At 39.8% G+C, this 22633-nt stretch overlaps 4 protein-coding genes across 6 annotated transcripts in view; 3 read left to right on the top strand and 1 right to left on the bottom strand.

Moving 5' to 3' along the window:
* LOC113166398 (transcriptional enhancer factor TEF-3) overlaps window positions 1-6792 on the top strand; it is a 31850-nt gene extending 25058 nt beyond the window's left edge. For all 3 annotated transcript variants that reach the window (XM_026366506.1, XM_026366507.1, XM_026366508.1), the window contains 3 exons: window positions 1847-1987; window positions 3611-3763; window positions 5872-6792. In XM_026366506.1, the coding sequence (XP_026222291.1) occupies window positions 1847-1987; window positions 3611-3763; window positions 5872-5985 (408 nt within the window). In that variant the 3' untranslated portion in view covers window positions 5986-6792. The remainder of the gene's footprint in view (window positions 1-1846; window positions 1988-3610; window positions 3764-5871) is intronic.
* A 1836-nt stretch (window positions 6793-8628) lies between these two features.
* Window positions 8629-10588, top strand: LOC113166422 (MANSC domain-containing protein 4). Its single transcript, XM_026366551.1, has 3 exons — window positions 8629-8848; window positions 8956-9090; window positions 9744-10588. Exons 1-3 carry the CDS (start codon window positions 8629-8631, stop codon window positions 10586-10588), a joined length of 1200 nt encoding a protein of 399 aa, XP_026222336.1.
* Window positions 10589-11350: 762 nt separating this feature from the next.
* mrps35 (mitochondrial ribosomal protein S35) lies at window positions 11351-17275 on the bottom strand. The gene is made up of 8 exons (XM_026364532.1): window positions 17131-17275; window positions 16113-16165; window positions 15776-15943; window positions 15061-15121; window positions 14831-14970; window positions 13528-13637; window positions 13352-13421; window positions 11351-11881 (listed from the first exon to the last, which is right to left on the bottom strand). The coding sequence occupies exons 1-8, from the start codon at window positions 17261-17263 to the stop codon at window positions 11612-11614; spliced, it is 1005 nt and encodes a 334-aa protein (XP_026220317.1). The 5' UTR covers window positions 17264-17275; the 3' UTR covers window positions 11351-11611.
* A 3350-nt stretch (window positions 17276-20625) lies between these two features.
* The window catches only part of kcnq1.2 (potassium voltage-gated channel, KQT-like subfamily, member 1.2), a 134609-nt gene continuing 132601 nt past the window's right edge, over window positions 20626-22633 (top strand). Inside the window, exon 1 of the mRNA XM_026364583.1 lies at window positions 20626-21128. Within this exon, the coding sequence (XP_026220368.1) occupies window positions 20626-21128 (503 nt within the window). The remainder of the gene's footprint in view (window positions 21129-22633) is intronic.

Consider the following 22633-nt stretch of genomic DNA (forward strand, 5'->3'; position numbering starts at 1 on the left):
TCCTTGGAGAGAGCAGCTCGTCCAGCCATGGCATTTGATTCAGGGTGAGGGAATGAACAACCTCTCCGTATATCATAGAGAAAAAGCGAGCGAGACAGCAATGAAGAGCAAGAGATAGAAATAGGGACACAGTGTGAACAAGAGATAGGGATGGCACAAGAAATGGGGAGTGGCATTTAACCAACAAGTTGTTCATCAGTGAAATATTACTCTCTTGATTCATGTCAGAGCCTGGTGGAGTCAACAGTTATGACATATGCGCTAGAGGAAAACAAGCTCATAACACTGTCCCCTCTCAGTCTGTTCATCTTATCATACCCCCAGGGGACCTCCAGTTCTCAAGGCATCCATGACCAAACACAGAAATTCAACAAAACGTCTGGACATTTCAGCATCCATGCAGGAGCAAAAAACAGCAAAGGTGCTCTTGGCCATGAAAATAAGCAAAATGAAATCCTTAGCACATCTGAAATGACAATAACCTTATTTACGCTGCCGTAAAAGATGAGTAGCGCCTATTTGATGTTGCCGCAGTGACACAGCCACGTGGCAGGTCATGACTCGGGGGTGTGCTGAGGTGCAGGTTGGCATGGTGACGGTGACAGGCGGCTGGCCCACCTCCAAAGCTATGGCATTCTAGATTGAATTTCCAGCAAACCCCCCTGTCGGCCACCGCCTGCCTTGCCCCTCTCCCCACCTTCATCCTCACCCCGTCAGCGCCTGTGGCCCTGTCCTAACGGATTGTCTCACGCCTTTGAAGTGCCGAGGGAATCCGATTTGAGCTGGCTCTGCTAAATTGTTACACAGCCAGCCTGCCCACCAAGATCTAATCAGCCAATTGCACATTGCTGATGGTAATTGGATGAATTCCCTCGCAGGCTGTTAGGGAAGCAGGGAATGGCGGTTCGGAGAGGGTCACTAGGCCCCAGGGATGAAGACAAATAGAGGAATTACATGAGCCAGGGATGAAGATGAACGGGGTGATGAAGAGATGAGAGGAGGCTGAGCGGTGTCTCAATGGCCCATTAGAAGACAAGAGCCCGACAGGGGAAAAGGTAAAACAGCCCAGCTGTCTGACAGAGTAGACAGCACCTCAGTCTGATCCAAAATCAGATTACGCCTCAGTTCAAACTTAGTCTGGTGGGAGGATCAGAGATAGGTGAATCTGCATCCACCTGAGGATCAAGAAACTCATTTAAGCTGCATTTAAATGGAACTTGTGAGATGGTGTTTTCAACATACAAAGTCATCTTTAAATTAAAATGGAGTATAATAAGGAAAAAATAACAATGTGCTCCAACATTGTTTTAATATGTCAACATACATCACAACACTTTATCTTTGAGCTATCATAATCTTTCCAGTACAGTGGATTATTCATATGGACCTGTCTTTTAAATGCCATTTGAATGCATTGAATGCGACGCAGCACACAGTCACACGCACAAAGAGATACACAGCATCTTGGGAATCTTGAAGCTGGATTTGACCGCGTTACACAAGGTCAACAAGGATCTGGCTGTTGGATGCCTCTTGGCTTTACAGAGCATCAGCCAAGCTTTGTTGAGCTGTAACAGTCTCTGTGATTCCTTTCGATCCATATCTGTAACCAGAAAAGAAGAACAGATATTTAGTTGTAGATTATGGAGTTTGTGCTGTATCTCCTTGAGACTGTGGCGACCCCATATGGAGCACTGTAATCGAGCATGTGTCTCCAGTATAAAATGGTTATGTGTTAATGTGACAGCCACAAATCCTTCCAGCTGCCTCATTAACTGTGGTTCCTTCAGACTGACAGGTGTGTTTTGATGCTATCTGATGTCTGTTGTCTGTTTTGTCACTCTAGGCGGACCTCAGTGTAAACCTGCAGGATGACAGCAACTTCTTCTATGGTGTCTCCAGCCAATACGAGAGCTCTGAGAACATGATTATCACCTCATCCACCAAAGTCTGTTCCTTTGGAAAACAGGTGGTGGAGAAAGTGGAGGTAAGATAGAATACTGGAGCATAAATATGTCATCTTAAACTAGTATGCTGGTAGTCACACACTTACTTTGTAGTGTTTAAAGTGCTTTTTCCTGTTACATATTTCTAACACAAAACCTTTTCAGTGCTCTTCCTCATTTGACAGTATAAATAAAGCAAACCAACTTGTTTTATGGTATTCAGCTACTTTCCAGCCGTTATAACTCAGAAGAGAGAAGCTGTAATGTTTTTCCTTTCAGGATATATACAGGCAGTAACTAACCTTGTGTTTGAGGCTGAATACCTTGTTCCAAGAACAAGTCATTCCAATTAAGGTTGCTCACTGAGCTGGGCACAGAGCTTGAAAACATCTACAGGCTTGCTCAGGCTTTTGAGTTTTAGTGCCCTTAAAGCATGCATGTGTAGTCTGACTTCATGCTGGCTCCCCAACTGATGCACTCTTTGAGACTTCTTAATTTTCATTGGATCTAATTAAATTATTAAATTAAATTCTAATGAAGCTGCCAAGCCTTAATCCCCTATAGCAGATAGAGATCTCTGTAGACGCTACTCACTTTGCTGCTACTTTGTTTTCGATGAAGTTAAAAATATGTCCTTTCAATTTTCTCAGTCCTTTATAATGGAAGCAGGGGTAACTGAATTAATCATTTACCTGCTTCATTTATTTAACTTCATTATTATTTGTATCTAATACTAAAGTCCTACAGATATCAAGTGTAGACTATACAGTGTACAGGGTTTTAATTCAAGAAGAGTGCATTACTAATACTCAATAGATGAATACTATTTCAACATCAAGGGGTCGTGACCTCATCAAAAAAACAAAAAAAAACAACTACTAATATTATCATATCACCTAAAGGAATGATTAATCGCTACTGTGGAGATGGATTCCAGTCAGTTTCCACTGATCTGAGATCAGGGAACTGACATGTTTCACAAATCTCCCTAGCATGACTAACTGTTGTGCTTCCCGTTAACTAGACACAATAGTGGCCCAGCCCCCACCCACTGCTGATGGATTATACAATATAAATACATACACACATCCCTAGGTAGAGCCATCTGCCTCAGTAGACCACATGATGATATATAATGGCTCCATCATTTGATTACGGTTGTCACAATAAATATGTTTATCGTCATATCTGGCATGCCATATGTTGCATTAGGTATATTATATTATACATATTACAGCTTATCACATAGATGTTCATATCCAATGTGTTTAATTGAGTTTTAGTGGAATATGTAGCCCTGTTATTTTCCAATAGATTTCACATTTCATCCTTAAATGTATTTTAAATTCTCTGTCCATATGGTATTGCTTACAGTGTGAAACAAAAATGTACACCCCCTGTACAATATCTAAAATGTGTAGATCTAATTTTACAATCCTTTCCTTGAGGTGTTGGGTATTTCATATTATCTATAATATAAAAACTCTTGTTTATACTTTAAAACATTTTTGTTCTCCAAATTAATTCTTCTTGGGCTTGGACAAATGGACAGGATTGGTAGATAATTAATATTTTAGTGATATTTCCAGAGGATATTCTCTGTTTTGTTGTATAATGTGTTCATATATCGCACTCTTCATAGTGTATTGTATGTGTTTTTCTAGACAGAGTATGCACGTTTTGAGAATGGGCGCTACGTGTTTCGGATCCATCGTTCCCCGTTATGTGAATACATGATCAACTTCATCCACAAACTTAAACATCTGCCAGAGAAGTACATGATGAACAGTGTATTGGAGAACTTCACCATTCTACAGGTACGCACAGGAATTTGGGATATGCCGGAGCTGCGTGTATGCATGTCACTCTCATTTAGATGACTCTGGTATTCTGTTTAACGTCAAATGAATAGTTTGACATTGGGGCAATAAGATAAGACAGAATATATTTCATTTGTCCACTTAGGGAAATTTGTTTTGGCCTTCGTAATGTACTACAAGGTAGTTTAAGTAGCAACATAACAGCCAATCTTATGCCTCACTTTTTAGTTGGTATTCTTTTTGTAAGAAAAGCAATAGTGACTAAGATAGCAACACAGTGACATTACAGACAGTATCAGGCAGCTAAGGTAACAGTGCAGCGTCATAGCAAACAGGCAGTTAAACATTAAAAACAGCAACTAAGCACTACTTACTTATTATTTATTTTATAATTTATTCATCTGTGTTTTTAGATGTACTTTAAAACACTGTTTGTGATTTGTGAAGCATGTTCTATTTCTGAAAAGGGGAAAATGAAGATTCTACTTCTTTTATTCCATCTAAACCACATTGGACCAAGTCTAGGTTTAAAAACCACAGCACATAGATTTGTCAAATCTGAACTGCTCCCATTGAGGACATCTTCATTCTATTCCAATGGACATTTATTCCAAAACACTAACAAAATTATTTTAAAACACATTATTCCACTGTTTATTTTTGTCAGCTATATATGAATTACAGCCAACAGATGTTTGGGCAGACAGTGAACCTTCATATTATTAATGTAAAATACGCTGTTGTTTAAACTGCGTTATTAGCATTGGGCTAATCCTTTTGGTATAGGGCTAAGCAAAGCAGCAGCTGGCTGGAGCTGACTGTCCGTGTACAAATGTGAAGCGTATTTTTCAAATGTTGCTTTCAGAACTATTTTAAAAACCTTATAATTTGCAGGCATACAAAATAAAAAATTCCAGCACTTAATCCCATGCACTCCTTGTTTTAGCAGATCAAATTAGCTCCTTTTCTGCTTGTGGTGTTGATATGAAGAAGCACAAACGGTCCTGACTTAAAATTTATTTGGATAAGCATCATTGTAGTTCCTTTCATGCCAGTCTGAAGCGATAAAGCACACACGGCCATGTGAATTTTCAATGCTTATCCTGAGTTTTTCTTTCAAATTTGAAGTGCTTTTTGCAGGTACCCCACTGTTAAAGGGTATGACACAGGAAAACCGAGTGGCCTTTACTTGAAAATAGCTGTGTTGTGATATTTCATGTGGTGGTGACTGTGACTGACCAGTAACTGCTGGAAGTGTTTCTTGACTACCTGTGATCAGTTATATTTCAGTAATGGTTTCTTGCAGAGTTTTTTTGTTGTGTTTTGTTTCCGTTGTAAGTTTGACTTTTGTGAATGAGTAGGAAAGCACCTCAGAAAGCGAATAGACTGGAGGGTATCACCATAGTAACAAAGTGGTCCTCAATACCATGGTTCAAAGACATTGGTGTTCCTTCTGTTGGTGGTTGCATTCCCACTGGCCAAGGGACAATGACCATATTGAGCCCACACAGACGACTACATGGCAGCATGTCATTAGGTTTGTGAATGGGCTGATTTAGCTCATATTAACCATGAACAGCTTGTAAACAGATGTGCTCTCATACAGACGACAGACACATGCAGACACATTGCACACATTCCACATCGCAAGGCTGAAAACAATGATCAGTAAGACGTGTTCAGTGTATTCAATGCAGTGCAATTGAGCTGTTGTCTGCCGGCTTTGGAGCTGCTTACATGCTTAAATATATATATATATATATATATATATATATATATATATATATATATATATATATATATATATATATATATATATATATATATATATATATATATATATATATATATATATATATATATAATTTGATATTAAATTAGTTTTGTAACTATAATGACTCGTTTTTTAACCTGATCCGATGAGAGTTTGTTTGGATTTCAGATGGGAGTCTAATGATAATAGTGACAGTTATAATAGTAAAATACTGTCAGATGCTCTTCCACTCTGCAAAGGAAATAAGAAATAGAGCATTAGCTCGATCTCAGTGTCAACATTTCAACTTATGTGTTCGCTAACCAAGACGTTTTATGCCATTTGTCTGCAGGTGGTGACTAACAGGGACACACTGGAGACCCTGCTGTGCATAGCCTATGTCTTCGAGGTGTCCACTAGCGAGCATGGCGCACAGCATCATATTTACAGGCTAGTCAAAGACTGACATAGTCACAGTTGGGACTTTGCTTTAACATAAAACAGTGGACTACTTTCACCTTAAATGAGCTTAAAACTGAAACCATACGACTCAATCAGGAGGCCAGAGAAACACTGGCTTTGTCAGCGTGATCAGGAACACTACTACTGCTGAGGAAGAGGATTCAGGACTGGAACAGACTATGTGTGAAAAGTGACAAGAAAAGAGCAAAGAGGACCATGATACACTGTGGTCTCTATACCAAAGGAGCCAAACCTAGCCAACAAGACCTGCATGAGAGATTTGTCATTGGTGGTGTTTTTCATCACATTTTACTAGTGCTTGTTTTTGATTTAGATTATTTTACACATGTGCATGTGCAGCGGGTGTTTGCTACAGAGGAGTTTGGCTACCTCAGGGTGCCACCTTGTGACTTAAATATGAATTACAACGGGGCAAAAAGTAATTTAAAATAGACTCTCCTTTGCACATCCATGAAATATCATTGTTTTTGGTGTCAATGTTTTGTGTTATTTGAGCGTTTGAGTAATTATGTACAGTGCAAAATCCATCTCCTCTGAACAGTCGTTAAAAGAAGACGCTAAAAAGATTTAAAAGAGTTATTGTATTCATTTTGTTTGATGTTTAATGTCATATGTTTCTTGTATTGTCTTACTGTTGATTGAAAAGTATCTGAATTCAACAAAAGGCACATAATAACTCTGCTAACTTGAACCAGATTCGGAACTGTAAGCTGATTTTACAGAAGGTGTCTGTAACTGTTACTTGGCCTGAAGTGTCAGATGAAAATATAAGTGTTTCTTATGTAACGCATCTCAGTTGCTGAGTTTTGAATAATGTGAACAATGTTTTCTTTACTGTTACATGAATAGAATACAGTATATATAGCCTGTGCATCCTGTATACCTCTTAAAACTAAGTGCTATGCTGATACAATCAAACGTCTTAGCATTCCTCAGGTTACATCACCGAGGTTTCCTGCTGCTAAATAGTGATGGCTAGATACTATACTTTTAAAATGATACTATAATATAGCCTCCCTCAGTTGTGATACTTAGTAAATGTATAAAGAGTCACATGCACAATCATTAGCTATGGTGTCTCTAATAATATTTATAGTAGTAGGTTTAATATTTGTTTAAAAAGGAAAAATGTGACAAATTGGATTTTAGCCCCTGTCAAATTCTATACTACATACTAATTCTTAGCAGGTTTCTCAATGTGTTGTGCTTCAAACTAGAGATATTAATATGCAAACACGAGTTTCCCCATGATGCAATGCTCAAAGGAAGTAGAGGAGCTGCTTGCTGCTGCAAAATAAACACCAATTGTCCATATGGTGATAGTTATTGGTGATAAAAAAAAATAAAAAAAAAACAAAGGTAAGTATCTAATTTAAAGCTGCAACAACTACCTGCTTTCAGTGCTGAATAATAATTTGATCATTTAAAGCATCAACTCAGCGTTTAACACAGTGACACCTTTCAGGGTGGGTTATATGATCAGATGCTGTGGTTGGTTAGTTCAGAACTGTACATGAAAACTACACTGTACTGTTTGGAGGGCACTAACTGTAAGGACCAGTTTCCAAATAATCAACCAGTGGCTGTTCTGAAGCAAAGAATAGGTTTCTGTGTGAAATTCCCACTGGTATGGGAAACAAATCCAGCTGGGACACCGGCCAAATACTTTACTGGTCAGTAGAAGCAGCTGCTATTCTGAGATCACAATATCCAGGTTAGTTTGTCAAATTGTCTTATCTGTAGAGGTATTTTACATTTAACTCTCTACTGATATGTCTAATTAAGGAGTATCAGTTCTAAAGAGGTTTAACTAGTGTGGACTTGTGATTTCTGTCGAACTGTTTTAGAAAAGACACCCTGTGCTCTTTAAGCTTTTTGGTTGATTTCATCTGGTAAGTGTGAAGTGAGAATGTGGCACGGTGATGGAGAGACCGCATCACAAAGGGGGGAACAGTCTAACAGGTGTAGCAAACCCAAAACCACTGAGCAAAAAGCTTAATCTGTTAATCCTATTTACAAACAGTCAGGTAGATTGATATAATTATGGTAATCCGGTCTCAGATGTCTGACCTACCTGAAACCAGACTGCTTGGTTTTTTGTTTTTTTCAGGTTACTGGTAACGTGCTGATGAAAGAACCTCTAATCTCACCTTCTATACCAACGTGGAAACACCCTGAAAGTGTTCAAAGTAATTGGAAATTTGAGGGCATATATTTCCAGGGCAAATGTGCATCTCCATCTGCTCAGGAATGCTGCCTGATCAGCTTCACAAATATGGTATTTGCGCTTTTATTCCATCAGTGTCCACCCCTGCGTAATTAAATCAAAGCAAAGAGATCGTTTGCTTTAAATATTCATCATTACAGAGATTTAAAGGCAGCTTCCATATTGCTCATTGTCTGTGTGGCTCACACCGTATCTAAGTCTGGTCATCTTAAGACCCGCAGGTGTCTCCACCTCCTCCAGGTGCGTAACAGTGACACACCTGGAGAGAGAGACTGGCACCCGTCAGAACAGACCTCTGGCTCCACTTGATGTATGTCACCTCCAACTAATCCGCTTCCCAGATATGTCGATGCTTTGTCCAGATTGTAATTTAACATGGTCTGATTTACATTACGCGCAATGAATGTCACATGGGGTTTGCTGACGGCTTTGAGTCTGGTGTGCCACACTGAGTCGAAGTGCTCGCCGACCTCCTATTATAAAAACTGCTGGATTCGACGCTTCCCGGGTGTTTTCATCGACATCGAGGAGTCTCTGAGGAGAGGAGCGCAGCTTCTCAAGTATTACCAGGAGGAGACTGCGCTCAAATGCAGCCGCACCTGTTGCCTGACGCGAAACTGTGAGTGAAGTCTCCGGAACAGCGGAGTAGACTTGTTTTCATTTTAGTTTACGTTTCTTATGATACTCGTGTGTGTGTGTGTGTGTGTGTGTGTTTTCCTCCTACAGTTTCCTGTAACTTGGCCATATTTCACTATGACACCACTCAGGACAACGTGAACTGCTTCCACCTGCACTGTCCCACACTGGAGAGCTGCATCCTCAGTCACAGAGGAAACGTTGTCCTGTACAATATCACTAAAGGTAAGTAGAGTTAGTCAGTAGTGGTCATTCAGGGCATGGACTGTATCACTGTGAATAACTATTCCCAAGAAACAGGTTATGCCTTCATTACTACTACTAGTATTAGTCAGCGGGTACTAATACACTGAATTAAGTATTTAAGAACTTTTAACTTCTCATAAGACATGTCATCACATAAAATATTTAATTAAAATGACTATTATCTCAACTAATTATAACAGTAAAGTTCCCCTTACACACAAAAACATGAGCAATAATTATATTATGATGTAATATAATACAGGACTCAGGGGCCAAATATTTCCGTGTAATTAACTTTTTTTCTTATTATTTCTTGTACATTTTTCTGCTACAACTACTACATGACTCAAAGATTCTACTTGTAAAGTATTTTTAGTGTGCTATTGCTGCATTTTTCTTAGGGTACATAAAAGATACTAATATTACTTCTGATGATAGTAAAAGATGGAGATGAAGAATTGTTTTTAGTCTTTTTCAAATGTATGTATCAATTTAAAGAACAAAAATTATTTAATGGTAAAAATTCACTGATTAAATTATCATAAAAATGTTATTTGACTGTTGTTGTTTGAGCAAAAAGTGAAGAGAAACCCAAACCATAGGATCCTCTACTGCATCTGTTCATGTGCCAGGTGTGGATCCAGACCTGTTGGTATTTGGAAAATACTTCACATCGAATGTGCGCGTCTTACCGCACCACTACAGTCGAGTCAATGCTTCAGAGCTGCTGCCCTCAGACAAGCGCCAGTTCATTCATCCACCTCCACCTGCTATCCTGCCTCTGACTTCAGCACCTACAGTTAAAACCCCCATCACAGTGAGCAGAGTGCCGACCACCACCGCCATCACCACCACTACCACCGCCACCACCGCCACCACCGCCACCATCACCACCACCACTCCACTGCAGGGCACCACTCAGTCAACACTTTTCACTACAGCTGCATCGTCTTCTACTTCAACTGCTCCGCCATCAGTCACTGGGGCCAGTGCAGAAATAACAACCCTGACCACTTCCAGAGTTTCAACACCCAGTTTTACTACGCCTCCTTCATCCACCATAACAACCACCCTGGGCCATTACAGTTCCCATACTACTCCTGCCTTTTCAACCACAACTGCACAGCCTTCTCCATCTACCATCACCCATTATTACACCACCTTTTCCCAATCAGCCACCAGCCCTCCAACTTCCCCAGAGAGCAGTAAGCAATACCCCAATGATCCCAAGGATGAGGGCGTCAGTGGAGAGGACACCTCAGGAGGGTTTGGACCTGGTTGGCATGTAGCTGCTCATTCGTTGCTGGTTGCAGTTGCCATCTGTGTCACCGTGCTGCTGAGCTGCTGTTGCTCCATTCTGCTGGTCGTGAGCTGGAGGGGTCAGAGGAAGAGGATGGGACGTTACCGGACATCATGGAGGGGGAAAAAAGGCTCCATGCGTCTGATTAAGTATGTGCTGGTCAGAGAGAGCTCCTGAAAGAAAGGCCAACGATGGGCTGACACTTTTACTTTTGAGGACAACAATATTTTTAATGAAGTAATTAGGATGAAGAGACATTTGAAAAAAGTTTGTTTTTACTGTTTTATTTTTGTAAACTGTTTTCCCCTGCTTGAGATTCAAATAGCTAGGATGTAGCTTTATTATAAGACTGAAATTGCTCTCAGTGCAGTGAGCCTGAAATACTGTACTTTATGCCTGAAATGATGGAACATAGTTACTATGATATTTTTACTTGTGATGCAACAACTTCTAACAGCAGACCCAAATACAGCCTATGCATTTGGTGCCAAACCTTAAGGACATTATGCCGGTTGTCTGTACTGGTTTCAGAGGGACTTAATAGGCGCTTTCATAGCAAGAAATAAAAAAGTGCTACAATTCAAGGGTTGTTCAGATTGTCAACATGTCTTTTCCTTTGTGGGGCTAGAGATGGCTTGTTTTTTTGCTGTGTGACCTGCAGTATTTAACCCTCCTGCAGTCCAGCACATCTCCTCAGTGCATTGGGTTTCTTCTGACCTTAGAGTGCACAGACTGTGGACCAGAACTCTTTAAGAAGGGCAAAGCACCTTTCAGCAGGCTGCCACTGAAAGCATCCTTTCAGCTAGCGAGCTGCTCCTCGACCTGACAGTGACAGGAGTACGATGGGAACTGAAGTTGGGCTATGCGCTGACTAAAAGGAGCTTTTAATACATGAAAGCTTTAATCATCATGCACTCAAACTTCACACAACTTTCCAACTTCAAAGACAAAGATACATTAGACTTTTATTTTTGTATTAAAGACAGCATCATACACCTGATGACAGTAAATTTATTTTGGAAAATACATTACTTGACCATATGGTTGTATACTCTATATACTGATGTATCTACAGTAATTGTGTGTGTTACTGCTATGTAGCTGGAATCCAAAATGCATTTAAAACTGTTCTGTGGAGCATATTACAGGTAGCTTCTGCTCTTGGTCATTTTCATGTAAATACATTTGTGTTAAGCTGTATTACAGGTGGAGTACTTTCTTAACGGCCTCTTTGTACTGCAGTATGGTGCTCTCGCTTTCCCCTTCATTCTTCAGCCTTGTGACTGAGTCCTTATACTCCTGCACTTCTCTTCTTCCCAGCAGCTGCTCTCGCACTTCCTCGTCTTCTCCTTCCCCGGCCACTTTCATGTGTAACAGCGTGTCTAAGATGCTCTTCTGGGACGGACTGTCCTCCCAGCTATACTCCTCCATGTCTGCCACAGTCTTCTCAGCCTCCCAGGCTTCTGTTTTCTGAAGGATGAGAAAAACAGAACATCTGTTAACTTTACTCACAGATGGAAAATGTACTCAACCTGACTTAAAACTAGGTTGTCTGTAGCATTAGATCTGAACTGTGCATGTGATTATACAGAAATTACATATATGAACCCAGTGCATTGTGGGTTCATATTTGTGGAAGCGGTTGTTTTTCTGCAGGGTAGCAACAAAGGATATTAGATATTTGTACATTAATCGTTTCTGGAACTGATTTGGAACACAGTGTGTCAACAGATATAAAATAGGGGGTTATTGGTCACCCCTCACCCCTTCTTTGATGCTCCTTTTTCAGAGATATTATTTCTCCATATGTAGTTCTCCGTCTGTTGCCCATCATCACATTCCCTGAAGAACAACATGCTCCATTGTGCAGCAGCTTAAAGCAGAGTAACAACAGAGCCTCAGCTTTGCTGCTCTCCAGGTGTTTGAGGTTAATGACCATCATTAGTGCTATACATATCTGATCCATATAACATTCCGTGTGAATCAGGTCCAGGCCCCTCTGAGAAAGGAGTGCTAGACACTTGAGAATATATCAGTAGCTTCCTTTGAAATAATAAAGAACTATTAAACTGAGGAGTTTAAGATTAAACTATTTTAAACCGTGTGCTTAGTAAAGCTCCTCTAGTTGTAAATGGACCATCAGTCCCAATGCTTGCCTGGATTAGCACCCATTGGAATTAGCAAGGAAGGTCCATCTCCCTGAGTGGAGAGATAAAATCACCTCAGTGGCTGCTTACAATTGGGTTCTTTGTGGGCTAGTGTTACAACCTGAACGCTACGCCACTCTCACAGGTTCCACCAGCCTGCTGGACTAGCACTGTGCCTGCCATTGTGTGTCCAAAAGGGCAGTGGACAGTGCTCTGCTTCCTGGCTCGGACGCCTTTCCAGACTGAGACTTTTTTTTTTTTTTTTAAATGTGCCCAAGCCATGACGGGAAAAGCTCCTAATGGTGCACGCAGCACAATAAGTGGAGTCATTTTCTTTTATGTGTCTGGCTGCAAATTAAGGCAAACAGCACCTGGGCTAATTACCTGTTGGCAGACTTCTGTGATGTGGTGTGGTTGGCCTAATGTGACCAAGTATCACGGTCAACACCTGATAGGGGATAGTCTGTTCTTCCCCTCATCTGTGGGGAAATGTCAACTGGACAATGCTGCTGTTTGCCATCCTTCTGCTCATTCACCTTTGATACCCCCTAATGGACTTGGTGTCTTGTTGAGCAAGATGGACAAAACTTCCCCTGATAAAACTGTACTCTGCTATGACGCTAGAAGTGGGTAAATGTCACCAAAGCAGGTGTTTTAGCTAGCCCTTGGTGCAGTAAGGAACAGTATGGCTGAAAACGTTTGATATCCGGACTGTGTGTGTGCAGTAGGAACACACAGTGAATTTATTTCTCCTTGATCATTAAAGAAATCAGTTGTGTGTAATTCATCTTACCCAGGACTCGTGGTAAAGCACAGTCAGCAGGTACATGGCGTAGTTGTAATTCTGCTGTCTCAGTGGGCAGCTGGTAGAGAGGACGAAAAGACGAAAAGGGGGAGATTTAAGGACATCTGTTTTCATTTCCTCCCTTTATTATGACATTTACTGAAGCTGAAGAAGCAGCAGTTTACCTGTCAGTTGTGATGGTGAGGACATCAGTGTCTTTGCAGTATCTCTTCCCAACAAGTTTGAGCATTTTCTTGCGACCATGTTCATCCAGATTCAAGCTGGACAGTTTCACCTGGGCACACAATGACAATAAAGATTAATAAACAGATGTGAAATACTAATTATCTGAAATTGATTAGGCAGTAGTTTCCAGACTTATGTGAAACATACAGAACAGATAAATGATAAATACACATAGGAAACAATCAGAGGAGAAGTAATTTTATTTACTTTTACAGATTAAATAACAGCATTTGTGTCAATCCTGGTCCTCAAGAGCCACTGTCCTTCTTGTTTTGCAACTATCTCTGCCCTACCCACTGCTGATTACCTAGTTCAGGTGTGTTCAACCAATCAGAAACTGTAAAGGTTGCTGGAAAAGAAGGAGGAAAGGGGTCCTAAAGGACCAGGACTGAACTCCTCTGAATTGTGTTGTGACCCAGAATCTGGGTCTATTTTCCTGCCTAATCCACTGGGATTAATGACTCAATAATTCCTACCTTGATGATATAATCTAAGATAAAGTGTCAGTGTAGCAGATGGCTGGTGATTAATGGTAAAAGTGACACATTTCCATCCTAATTAATTTGTCAAATACAGTTCATATAACTTAATATATGAGATGTTTCAGAGCAAAAATAAAAAACCTAACAAGTTACACTTGGTCACATTCAAGTGACAGATGTTTGGCAGACCAGTATTATAGCTCACATATGGAAAACAATATGAGCACAGCACTCAGTTTGTATCTTACTTTTTATTAAATGTGATTGTTACATGTCTCTGTATGTTTACATGTACAGTTCTGGTCTGTGAGGAAGGCTGCACATCAATGGATTAATGGTAGGGGGATTAAGAGGAATATTAAAATGCCTCAACAAATATGTCAATGACTAAATATTGTGTAACGCCTTCCTGTAAAAAAAATAAGTTGTCAAAAACATAAACAACAGAAGCAGCAGAACCACAGTAGATGCTTAGATAATTCAAGGATTAATCTGTCTGTAGACTTGATGGCATAGTTTCTTAGGTTTGAGGTCACTACACGGTGGATGTCTCTCTGGATGCTCAAAGTGACAGCAGCATGATGTCAGCTGGTGATTATGCATTTCTGTAAATCTCGGATCTCATTTTACATGCCAGCTTGTTCCACCCACCATTTAGGCCTATATGTTCTATACATATATATCCGTTACAGCCAATATCAGGAAGAACATATGTTCAAAGCTGTCTGAAAACAAACAACGGAACAGTAGGAACACTCACTTTGAGATGAACAATACGAGCAGAAGGGTTCCTGACAGATGGGCCTGCAGACACATAGTCTGTGCTTCCTATTTTTATGGGGAAGTGCTCGTCACATTTGGCATCTGTGTCCAGAGCAGAGGGCCACTCTGTACAGAATGCTGATGGCAGACAAAGACAAGTTTACACCCAAACATTACAACTAATTAAATAACAGAAATGTGGTCCATGAAGAAAACACCAGAACTTACGTTTCAGAGCTTCACAATGTTTCTTGATGGCTGCTGGTGTCAAATGCAGAAAGTTTGGTATCTGAAAAATATTATGAGCAACAGATTAAGTGAAAAGTCAAATGCACAACTGCTCATGTGAGAAAAATATGACCATATGCAGTTGTTTACACAAACAGAGGCAAAACTCATTTCACATACTGATGTTTTTAGATTTATAACAACATGTTCTATAGTTTAGTTATGATTAAAAAGTAAAGGATGCACAACAGTTTAGCCCCTCATGGTGGAGTGAGAGAACAAAATGAATATCACTAGGCTGCACGGCAGAGTTCCAGCTGTGATGGGAAGTGGATCTGCAAGTGGCTTGAGTCCAGATGGAGCAGCTGGTGTCTGGACACAGCAGCTCAGTAATCCGGGCACAGAGACAGAAGCATCAGTGACATGCAGCAGAGCAAAAAGCACTCGACTGGCACTGCAAGAGCACCAGCATCACTCAGCCGGTTATAATGATTACGAGGAGGTAAAGACATACAGATGACAGTCTACTGTATGTGGCTAAACATAGTCTGTGATCTTAACCTTCTGAACAGACTGAAAATATCCCTACTACGTAATTTAGAACAGTATTTATCTATGTATTATCATTATTTGAAGATGAGGTCACCTGTTTTCTCGTTATATTAAAAAACTGCAAGCACCTCTTTTAGCCATGGCCCCATGTTAGGATGCTTACCTTGATAAGCTCCAAGTTGCCCTTCTTCTCTGGAGGAACTCCTCCCTTCAGAGGGTAGCCCATCCTCACAGGCAAGGGGACCGCACTGGGTCTGAAGGGTGTTGCAGTTGGATAAACTGCAGTCCAGTCCTGATCCATTGGCATCTTTTCTGTTCTGGGTTCCCCTGCCTGATTCCCCAAACACAGGTGACAAATGAAGCTCTTTTATTAAGAAACTGAGAAAATAAATGACTGCACATCTTAGAACTAAGACTGCCCTCATGTTTAATAAAATGCCAACCTACTTAATAGGAAATTACATTAAATGTTATAATATCTGTAACTTAAAAAGACTTACAGTTTTCTTGGGTCTTCTGCCAAAGGTTCCTCTACCGTTTCTTGGAGAGAAGACTAAAATGTATAATTTTCCATGTTTAGTTAATGAACAAAATGCCCCAATAGAAAAGCAATAGCTGCATTTCATGCTGTCTGAAGAAATAAGACACTTTTTTCCTACCACGTTATTCTTAATTCTCAAGTGCAGTTTCTATGTTTTACGTTTTCACTTTTAAAAATTAGCTGTATTGATTCAATAGCTAATTAACAGTGACTTGAGTTATTGATAAAATGTAAGATTCTTCATTATTTAAGCTATTACATGAGATTTTTTCAAACAAATATGTCAAGTACACTCCAAACTCTTGAATGGGAGTTTATAAGAAATTGATAATTTTATGTAAAATTGAATCTTTTTGTTGATATATTAAAACATAGAAATCTGAATTGTGATGGACAAATTCATTTTCTAACTAATCAAATAATCAAGTAGTACAAAAAATATTGTTTATTAACTTATACATATAATTGACAATGCTGTAGTTTTATTAGGTCTCTTCACTTTTTCCATCTCTCTGCTTCTTTAACTTTCCTGTCAAGGATCCATGTAATCTTTAAAACATGCTCTTTGGTTTAATGATCTTTAACACAATTTATTGTTATGCTCCAGTGCGCGCTCGTTATTTTTCAATTTAATTCTAATGACCTGTTGTACTGTGGGTCATGTAGTATTAGTATAATATAAGTTATGATAAAACGACAGTAAAGACACACAAGAGCCTTTAATGAACCCATAACAACTCCAACACCAAAATCTGGAAACTAAGACTGATCCTTACAGCTGCACATCAACCTTCTGCATTAAAAAAAAGTAAATATATGTGTCGTCTTTAGAAAGATTTTCTTAAAATCTAAAGTACATCACTGGCATCAGGAGGCACCCTGAGTGGCCTTGGCCACAGCATTAGAAGTAGCTAGCTTATCGTGCAGCACTGATTCTGAATTAGCGTCAATGGTTTTGTAGCGACAGTCAAACTCACCTTTATTACTCGTGGAAGACTTTACAGGCAAAGCGGTCGCGTATGTGACCCGGTTCACTGGTTTCTGAAGTCCAAAAGCAGCAGCATTTATTCGACCTAAGCTCAGAAACGCTCTGCCTGTGTGTGAAGCCATGTTTTTCCAATGACTACGGACACCAGCGAGGGACAAACGGCAAGAACCGCGAATGGGTTGATTTAGCAATGAATCTTTACTGCCCCCTGCCGGTGTGGAAATACCAGCTCATCGTGCACCTTTGACTTTATCACCTACACCTCAGGGACCCCTGAAGCCCTCAGAAACCCTGAACTAGGATTATTCCATCACAGAAAATATAGAAAATCTAGGCTGCATTTTAATTAGCAACATGTCTGATAATAATTTTCTTCATAAATTGGTTCATTGCTCCAGGCATAAAATGTCAGACAATAGCAAATCTAAAATAATAACAACAATAAGAAGAAGAAATAAATAAATCATAATCATTACACACTCTTGCCATACATTCCAAGATTTTGTTTTGCCTGATTAAAAACACAAATAGACAATAAATAAATAAATTAATACTATTTTCATATCAACAAATCAACTAATTATTAAAGAAAGAGCCAGAGGAAATAATGAATGGTTATAAATGGAGTCAACAGGTGTCCAGGAGCACATCTTTGCCCTAGAATCCCTCAGAAAGTTACTCTAGCCACCTGATTGTGGCATACAATGTCAGGAGAGGTAATATTTTGATAAAGAAAAAGAGTCAACAACCCTTCTTCGTATGCATTCACGCTAGAACAGTGTCTGTGTCCTGCAGCGGCCCCTCTGCCAGCTGCTGTGTTTTTATTTTTTTAACGGTGCCTTCAAATACCCTCATAAAGTTAGCTTTTCTATGTAGAAAGTCATAAGTCCATAATCCATCAGCACGCACATGTTCATGTAAGAGACGGGCTTTTATCAGCCTACATACTGTGTTGATGATAAATGTGAAATATCTGAAGAGATTAAAACGACATCATCATGGATCTCAGCACGGATACTACAGGCGATCCTGTGACTATTTTGAATTATCTTATAAATAAATATGAATATTGAACTTAATTAAAAAAAGAAAATCTACATTAATCAACGAATAGAGTAATCGTTTGTTTTAATATTACTAAAATAAAAATAAGGACAATATCAAATCAGACATAAAATCACACCCTCTCGACTGATGACACTGGACATTGTCATGCCCGGATGAGACATCATTAATACGTGTATTCCGTTATATATTACAGTTTAAGTTGATTTTGCCATAAAACACTTCACTTCTTCACTTATAGGATGCTACTACTTTACACCACGGCAGACAGCCAGGGTACCACCTTGTTGTCATCTTAAATTTCCTCTAACCCACGAACGCAGCATTTGCTCGGGCACAAGCTGCGATGCACTTCAAAGGGACAAGTCCTGCAGACAGCAATCGATTGACGACTTGTGTTTTCAATGTATTTTTCATGTTATCTATATTTTTGAGCGCTGGGAATTTATTTCTAACGCATGTAATTAAGCTACATCTGGATGTTTTATTTTATGAAAAGCAAAAAAGCCGAAGTTATTGCCTGGCTTCAGAGATAACATTATTTGCAGCCGATCACAACGTGTGAGGTGTGTTTTGGGGGTTAAAGGTAAGATTTGACTTTAGTTTGATATTTTCTTGTTTAATTCTCAAAGGTCTCAGCTGCGCTTATTTAAACCAAAGACTGACCAAACATTTGCTTGAATATTCAGCTTCAGGCATCAGTCTCAGTTTTTTTTTACTGCTTTCATGAGTGAAATCCAGCAGATGAAACTAGATAAAGTGATGATTTTTAAATGTTCCTAATTTATTCTAACCCGCATGCCGTAATTTAGCCTAATTTGGTTATAGGTTTCTTGCCATGGTCGCTCCACTTTATCGGAAAGTTACACAATAGGCTTCTCTGTAACTGTAGAGTCCCTCAGCAACCTGTGCATGCCTGACAGCTCATTGTGTGTTTCATGACTGTGGAGTTTTAAAGGTAGAAACTCTATCTACAGGGAGACAGCAGCGCATGTGGCTCTTGTCATCAGCTCATCCATAGCTGAGGACAGATATGGACGGGGGTGGCTGCCTGCAATTAGCCTCCCTCTCTTGTCCCATGAGACTTTTTCCGATCCTTTTAAGCAGCATCCGGTCATCTATCACCCTACCTGGTTCAGTGTCTTTCCAGAGAAGATGAATCACCTACTTACCTTTGATACTCTAATTAATTGTATTTAAGTCCCCAAGGAGGTTACTTGCTCTGGATTAGGCTGATGGAAAATTGTTTTTGTCAAGTCATCCTGATGTCCAGACTTAGTTACAGGTTCATTTTCAGACAAACTAATTTTTCAAATACGTTCCTGATTTGCAACGTGGTATTTCAGTATCATGCATTTTTTTCAGTAATACTTGAAAAGTCGAACTTTAACATGAATATAACCTAAAAAGTGAAAACAGCAGAGATGTGGTACAAAACAAAACAATCATGCCTGTGGCTCCAGCTATCCACTGCTTTAATCAGTCTAATTTGTGCCTGTGCATGTTGATTAAGCTTCTGTGATGTGACACATTTTGTGTAACGGCTAGGGAAGGTCACATTGAAGCTGTAGTGGCTTAAAATTAGTTGTACGCTGGTAAACATGCTGGATTATGTTCTCTAAATGTTTGCAGAGTGCATGCTGTGCATTTGTTTTACTTTCCAGATGGGAAACAGGGCAGGTTTTGACATCCATCAATGACGATGCACTGGGATACTGTTTTTGCAGCAGAAAATCCTCTGACAGAAAGCTGGCAGCAAATGGACTTTTGTGCTGACCTGTGGCTGCCACATTGGTTGCGTATGCTTGTGTTTTGGGAATGTTACATTACAGTTTTATTATGTCCACAGATCATAAGTCACAGTGTCATAGCCTATAACCATTTGCAAAAGTTAATGGAAATGTCAGTATGATTTCTTACTCACAAATGCTATCTCCTTCATGTTTCCTTCACTATTTTTAGCTTTTACTTATTTGCTTCTTCAATCTCATTAAACGATTAAAAATGTTCTGCACATAATTGCCTTAAAAAATAATAATATCAAGAAATGCAGTTTGAAAACAAAAGTCATTTATTTGTGTAAAAGCTGGTGTATTATGGTGGTTCACCCAATTAAGCTTTACCGTGTCGTCTTCCTTGCCATACATTTTTCATGTTGATGTTAAATTAATTACATTCAGTCATACTATCTCTATGACTCATGCCACTTCTTCCACCGTAGGTATGGATACTGATGCAGCACAGCAAAGAGCGCACTTGTCTGCAGCGGGTAGCTAGCCATGCCTAGCTAGGTGTCTTATGCTGCTGTGGTCTTCCCTTCTACAGAACCTGAACCTTGGTCACCACCTCTGGGGCCAATTCCAGTACTTTGACATCCCCCTTTGCCCTGTCTAGACTGGACTATCCTGCAGGCAGCAACATGGGGGAAAGGCGGGCACGCTCCTTCCATACAACATGCCATGTGCAACATGACTATGGCAACAGGCTTGGCAGCTCGTTTATAAGAAGCAGTCCCAATGGATATGCAAGCACAAGTGTAGGTCTCATCCGGGACCAGGAGATGGATGCTGACCTTGCAGACTCCACTGGCACTACTACAAGTTGTGTTGCCCTGCAGGCTCCTGCACCTGACAGAAGCTACTACTCTCCTGTTTCACTGGAACTGGACCCCACAGCGGTGAATAATGGATCAGGCATTCCCTGCTGTCCGCCAGCGGACACAAAGGACCCAACGCTGCAGATCATAAACAGTCAGCCCTCTATCACCTCTGTCCCACCACCTCTCCCTCGTTCGAGCTGGCTGCTGCATCATCATCAAAAGGATTTCCAGAGCCCTTACATCAAGACTAGCATGCAGGGGGATGTTTACAACTTCCTAGAGAGACCTGCTGGATTGAAATGCTTCCTCTACCACTTCCTCGTGTGAGTACCTCTTTGGTCTGTGCATACTGCAGTATGGACTTCGGGTCAGTTTGCAAGCAGTTTAGAATGAGAAGAGATTCATGTAAAAGTAAATAGTAAACAAACACACTCTCTGGAGAAGCCCTCTGGGAAACAGTGTCCCTGAACACAATGCTAAACAAACCTTTTAGCACTTTATTAAAAGAGAAACTAAATCTCTGGGTAGTCACTTATTAGTAGTATTAGTGACAAAAGCTGTTAAAAATTAAGCAAAGGGACAAATTAAGAAACTGACTTTTAGCTCCAGTTCCACTCTCATTATTTACAACTAGTGCAGCTACTTCCAGTAGTAGGTTCTGGTTTCCAGTAAGAAAAGGAGAGGTGTCTGTACAACCTGAGTGTGGCTGTTTTAAGATAACCCAACAGAAACAGGTCAGTGTTCGGTCTTTTCTGCTCACGCCTCATGCACGACACATGGCGCTGCCTTCTTAATTCCACCACCAAGACCTGTTGGGGGAGCACGCTGACCTACAGTTAAAACAGAGCTTACATGAGTTATTTCATTAAGTGTCACTGAGGAACACCACCTCTCCTTTGCTGGTGTTAAAATACTTAAACTGTGATGAAGCTGGACTATTTTAGCACAGTGTGATCATTAGAAAAGACCATGCAGAATTTGGGTTAGGGAATATGTTTTGTTGTTGTACCTAATTTTTTTATTTAAGTCAATCAAATATCCTGGGAAATAAGTTGAGAATGTAGTAGTAAGTTAAATAAGTAAGTAAATAAATAATAAAAGTAAATTGAAACTTTTCAAACTTTAATTCAAATCCACTTAGCACATTTGATAGCAAAGTGTAAAAGCTAATAAATTCTCCTGACAAAGAAAAGATAGGAATGTCAGACAATTAGGAAAAACATTTCTCATTTATATTAAAGTTTGTCTAACTTTCACCATATGTACTGTAAGTGCATAACAGTTGTTATGTCACCTTTTTGTTTTTTTGAAAACATAAAATTCACCTTTTTTGCAAAAAACAGTTCGATGACAAGACTTTCAGTTAAAAGGTCTTCGCTGTACCCTGTTTACATTCAGCTGAGTCTTACACTGGGTTAGAAAAGGCATCATGTTGCTGTGCCTTAGTTATCTGTTTTATTCTCCTCATATGTACGTGAGGTTTAGACACAGTAAATAATACGACATCCTGACCTGCCTGTTGTCATCGCACTTTGAAAGGGTGTTAGGAGGATTAGTTACTGCTGCTGCTATAGTTACACACGCATGCTAAACTATCATTAATTGGCAATATACCATGTGGTGACCTGTAAGTAGATCTGGGCCCAGGGCAGTGCAGTATGCTGGATTGGATTGTGATTAAAATGCTATCTATACAAACTCAAAGAATAACCAGGTAATATGACTATTCTGATGTGATGTCTGTTTATTAAGTCATTCTTACCACCCCAAATTTGACTGTTTTATCTTGTTTGCATTTGCACTTTTGTAAGCTTTGCTGCCATTAGTG

The sequence above is a fragment of the Anabas testudineus genome, chromosome 6 (assembly GCF_900324465.2).
Source record: "Anabas testudineus chromosome 6, fAnaTes1.2, whole genome shotgun sequence".
NCBI classification, from domain to species: Eukaryota; Metazoa; Chordata; class Actinopteri; order Anabantiformes; family Anabantidae; genus Anabas; species Anabas testudineus.